The sequence below is a fragment of the Cynara cardunculus genome (assembly GCF_001531365.2).
Source record: "Cynara cardunculus var. scolymus isolate 2C chromosome LG 9, CcrdV1, whole genome shotgun sequence".
In the NCBI taxonomy this organism is placed as follows: domain Eukaryota; kingdom Viridiplantae; phylum Streptophyta; class Magnoliopsida; order Asterales; family Asteraceae; genus Cynara; species Cynara cardunculus.
The window spans coordinates 11,741,835-11,747,604 of record NC_037536.1 but is presented as its reverse complement, the minus strand read 5'-3'; the positions used below and the strand labels follow the sequence as shown (position 1 = coordinate 11,747,604).

The following is a 5,770-nucleotide window of genomic DNA, read 5'->3' as shown; positions in this document are numbered from 1 at the left end:
TTAACCTTTCTAAGAGACTCGGAAAACATACTAGTATGGTGAGATGTGTCCTTGCCTATCGATGCATTATTCGATAAAATCAAAGCATAATTTGAAGTCAATACATCTAAATACCTCAAGGAAATCACAACCATTTGAACAAGTCATTGATGCTTCTTCAACGAACGTATAAAAAAAAAGGAAGTTATGTCTGAGTTAAACTTAAAGACGTAAGTCTTCTTTCGTTTCAAGTCATCTCTTCATCAACTTTATCTCTATTTTGCTATGATAGACGTGTACAATTAGTTTAAGTGGATGGATGGATCAAAAAACACATAACTATATTAACATATATGATATTAAATCTATAATTATGTTAATAAAGTTAATTCTCAAGATTAAATGAAGTACTAATTTTCTATCAATTTGATTAATCTGTAAATAAGTCACGAATAGCTCAACGTAAAATTCATGACGAACCTAACTCGGTTGATTTATACATGCACCTCAACATGTCATTGAGGTTGAAACCGGAGAAAATTTGATGACCTACAAGTTTCTGAATTTTGACAAGTTGATGTTCTTATTATTCCTATTATTATCATGATTTGTAGGTTCAAATCCAAGGAGGAATAAAAATCCCATTGTGGCCACGCAGGTTCAAATGCAGTGACTCCATTCTATCTGCAAAGCAGATGATCGTCCTGGGATTAGTCGGCTCGCATAGTGGGTTGGATATCCAGGTTAATAAAAAAATAAAAAATAATACATAAAGTATAATAACCCTGAATTTGAAAGGAAAGACAACATATAGCTAGGGACACCATTTAGAGCAATAAATAGGAGGAAAGAAAAAGAGAATGAATAGAAGAACAATGAGAATGAAATCTGTTCTTCTTCATATTGTTACCACAACATTCATACAGATGGTGAATAGCAGCAACATGGCAACAATGAGCAAGATGAAGGCAATGTACATCTTGGGGGATTCATCTGTTGATTGTGGAGAAAACACACTCTTTTTTCCTTTTCTCCTTAATAACCTCTCTTTACACCCTTGCGATGGTGGTCCTTCTTCCATTCTTCCACACCTTCTTGGTAATTTCTCACCTCATTTTCTTGATTTGGTGTTCTTTTTCATGAATCTTTATTCATCTTCATCAATCCCAGTTCTTGGTAATCTCGTTTTCTCATTGTTAATGTAGCAAAAAGGATTGGATTGCCATATCCCATACCATTTTATAGCCAGAATGGATCAACGGAGGTGCTTTTACGTGGCATAAACCTAGGGTCAACCGGAGCCACCATCATGAGTAACCCGACCAACCCAGTCCTCCAGTCCCTCAACCAGCAGCTTCGCCAAGCATTTGAGATTTTTCAGTTACTGCAACTAGAACTTGGCCAAGAAACTGCCAACGACTTCATCCAATCCTCCACCCTCTTCTACCTCTCTTTTGGCAAAGATGACTACATTGATTTCTTCCGTAGCAACTCTGCCAAGGGTCCGGGATCAGATGCCGAAAAGCTGTCCCGTGTTTTGGTGGATCAAATGACTAATGCTGTTCAGTATCTTTATGGTTCAAGTGTGAGGAAGTTTGTATTTATGGGGATTCTGCCTTTAGGATGTGCACCAAGGTTTTTGCCTTTGACGAATGATTCAGGGAGTGGTGGCCACCGTGGAAATAGGGTGGTTTGTGCCGATGAGATCAACGATTTTGTTTCGAAGTATAATACATATCTAGAGCAACGTATCGTTAGCCTCAACGTAGAATTAAACGATGCTGAGTTGATTTTCTGTGACATTTATCACCTGATGATGGACATCATAAATAACCCAACCGCCTATGGTACATTAATAATGAGAAAACCATCGGATCGTTCAAACCGGCCGAACCAAGTCAAATATTTGACTTGGTTTGGCCGGTTTAATGTTAAAAATTCTTTACTTTTTTACTCAAATCGATCAAAGGATTCTATTATGCATTTAGTTTCTGATCAAATTTGCAGGAATAGAGAATGTGAAGCGTGCATGTTGTGGGATAGGGATGGATGGTGGGATGAGTGGGTGCATGTCCATGAACATGGTTTGTGAAGACCCTTCAACCTATGTATGGTGGGATCTATTCAACCCTGGACACGTTGTAAGCTCATTGATTGCTGACTCAGCCTGGTCTGGCCAATTATTGCCTAACACCTGTCGCCCTACCACTGTCCAGAAATTGGTATCTTCTTCTTCAATGTGACTGATCTATATTAAGCGATTTGGATTTAAAAAGAAGGATATGAATACATTTCTATATGATCCATTTCCTGTTTTCCGCTCTACGGGTATGTGGGTTTGATCTTCATTCTCCCCATGCAATATATATATATATATATATATATATATATTATAAATGAAACCAGTAAATTATTAATTTTTTACAAGTTCATGGACCATGGTGGCTAATTATTAAATATCATGGAAAAAGATAAAGGGTATTTTCCATTTATCACGTGATAACACCTGGAAGAGAAAACTGAAACATTATGTTGCTTCAACGAAAAAAGGTGGAAGAAATCTTGAATATGCACATATGACATTTTAACACAACTCATTTGAAAAATAAGAAAACGATAGAAAACGATTTCTGAATACATAGATCAACATATTAGGCACGACTAACCTTGCAGGCAACCACGAATAACCTAGAATCATTGCAGATGAACCTCTATATATGGCCAGAAGAGCTTTGACCATGCATAGATTTAAACTCATGGTAGATGTAGTGAAAAATATGATCTACCATGGAATTGAATCCATGCACTGTCAAAGCTCTTGTAGCTATGAAGGTTAATCTAATATGACTCCAGACCATTCATGATCGACTGGGGGATTATTTTGTGTGCATAAGCTGCACTGAAGACAATGGTTATCAACAATAACATTTTACATTATCAAATATTGAAACATGCAAAACTGAGTTCAATAGTGACTCAACATGCATCCACACACATCTAATATAGGGTGGTAATAATACATACCTCAATGTGCTTTTTCGATCATCTACATCTCCGCTCCGATCACTATTGGAGTGACACACTAATTTATAAGCTTCCATTTTTGTATAGAGCAACCCAAGTGACGTCGTTCCTCGAATATATCGAAGAATTCTTTTAATAGCTTTAAACTGTGAGTATATTGGTTCCTCCATGAAATGACTCACTAACACATCAAAATCGACCCTTTCTCCTATAAATCAATACTAGTCATCTTTTTATTACCCACAATACTGACCTGATTTCTGCTAGCAAATCCATGCCCACCATAACATCAAATTCTCTCATTGGCATTGGGAACAAACGAATCGGTAACCCACACCCCTCAATCTCAAATATGACGATTATAAAAAACACGAGTAACAAATGCTTGACTATTTATTAGCAGTGCAACTACTAAAGTATAGTCAAGAGGCACAAAATTCATGTATAAACACCCCACAAATAAAGGTGATACAAATGTCCCCTTATCCTTTTTGAATACAAAGAAACATTGCAATCGCTTGTTTCGCGATCCACAACTTTATAAGAAGATGCAATATGCAAGATCAATTATTCATGGATTACAACAATAACCCCATGTTCATCAATGAAGCACAAGAACAAATTGACGGAGGCGAAGAATTAAGAAGAGATAGACGCAACGCCTTGGGGTCCCCAAGACAATGAGTATATGGCTAATTTGCGTAGTGAGGTGTTAAATGCTTCAAATTAGATGTTGTACTCAACATATTGGGTTTGAACTTGCGTTTCATGTGATGTTTTGTTATGCCAAAACTTGAACAAACAATTGTTAGACTTGTTTGGATTGCTATGATATCATGCATTGGCTTGGACCATTAATTATTTTCTATTTTTCATTTAGAAATTTCCATTAAAACTCACGTCAAACATTAATTTTATTAAACACAAGACGGGGAGTAAAATGGTAATTTTATGTCATTCAAACTGTTGATTCAGAACAGTTCCCAGACAACCATTTTCTGAATCATCCAGAGTCTCTTAATCATTCTGTGCTCAATCATCCAGTATTTGCCAAACAACCCCTTATACTTTTTGTCATTTTTAGAATTTGTTTGAATAAAAACTTGTTCGAAATCTTCATTTTAAAAGATATGTTGAAGATGCTTTTATCATAATAATTTTTATCATCAATTGGAAAAAATAATGTTCATTGTTTTGTTTGTGTCCTCTCACACAACTATCGCATTTTCACAATGTTCAAATTCAAAGTGCATGAGGTTTATATCTCTTTCTATACAATAATTTTATCCGGACATAACACTAAAATCTACATGAACAATGCAGACTTTCCAATTTTTAAATTAGTCGATTATCTTAGCACAAAGTTGTTACATAAACAACAGAATACGATATTAAACTTATGGATTTGCAAAAAAAAAAAAAAAAAAAAAACGTAGATGCTCATATAGAGTATGATCACTGTGAAACCCTACCCATTATAGAAAAACAACAAAAATGGAGATTTGAAATTTGAGGAAGTGCAGAAAAATAATTTCTTTTGAATAAATCTTTTCTTTTACTTATTTAATGGCTATAAATTTTGTAACAATATTAGGGTTTTCATAGGGGTTCTAGTCATGGGAATGGGCCCGACCCGTCACGGTCGGGGACGGGGATTCCCCGCTAAATCGGAGATGGGGACGGAGACGAGGATCCCCGTTTGTCTCAAATTGGGGATGAGGACGGATTTGGTACTCCCCGCCTCGTCCCATACCCGTTATATATATTAATTAGTAAATTATATATATATATATATATATATTTATACATACATATGTATGTATATTATTTATTTCAAGTAAACCGGTGATTCCTAATTTTCTATTTTTTTACTATGTTTATAATCTAAAATTGTTATTTTTTGGATGTTAATATGTAAGTTTTTGGATGTCAAGTGAAAATACAATTACTCGATAAATTTTATACATTACTCGATATGGTTTTATATTACTCAATATCTTTTGCTACATGTAAATTTAAGTATTTTTGCATTAAATCAAATTTTTTTTGGTTTTAGATTATTAGTTCTTTTATGGTGTTGTCGTTTTTTGTATTAAATTAAATTCATTTTGGTTTTAGATTTATTAAAAATATTTGAAATTTAAATATGTATGGTCTCTCACATATTTAATTTAAAATAACTTACATAAACGGAAAAAATCCCTAGTTCTTCGTTGGGGATGGGGATGTGATTACATTACCTGTCGGGGATGGGGATAAAAATAAGTAATCGGGGACGGGGATGGAGATTGAGGTCCCCGCCTCATTCCCATGCCTAAGGGGTTCGTTCAGTGTTCCACCTTAACGATAAAAAAAGGGATTGATCAAATTTTATTCGAATTCTCCGATAATTTGAAGTCCGGAAACATTTTTCAAATTTTTTTCCTGAACCATTTTCACATTAAAGCTTGACAATCACATAATTCATTCGCTTCGATGAAAATCAACTGGATTTACTAATTATTTGCATAAAGCATGAAGTTTGACAAGAAGAATTGAACCCTCGAGTAGGGCATCAATTTTGGTTTACATAGTTCGTGGGTAACCTCTTTTAATCATTTTCTAGTCTATGTTCCTACACAAGACTTTGTGAACAAATTTCAACGCCCTCATATTATTCCAAACAAAAGCAAGAAAAAGCATACATTTGAGTAATTCGATGTTGGAAAACATATATATATATATATATATATATATATATATATATATATATATATATATATATATA

The 5,770-nt window shown here is 34.5% G+C and overlaps 1 protein-coding gene across 1 annotated transcript in view; it reads left to right on the top strand.

The window, feature by feature from the left end:
- The first annotated feature begins 854 nt into the window (after positions 1-854).
- Positions 855-5,770, top strand: part of LOC112517778 (GDSL esterase/lipase At1g71250-like) — a 7,451-nt gene continuing 2,535 nt past the window's right edge. Inside the window, exons 1-4 of the mRNA XM_025125154.1 lie at positions 855-1,077; positions 1,185-1,826; positions 1,987-2,218; positions 4,598-4,733. Of these exons, the coding sequence (XP_024980922.1) occupies positions 855-1,077; positions 1,185-1,826; positions 1,987-2,218; positions 4,598-4,733 (1,233 nt within the window). The remainder of the gene's footprint in view (positions 1,078-1,184; positions 1,827-1,986; positions 2,219-4,597; positions 4,734-5,770) is intronic.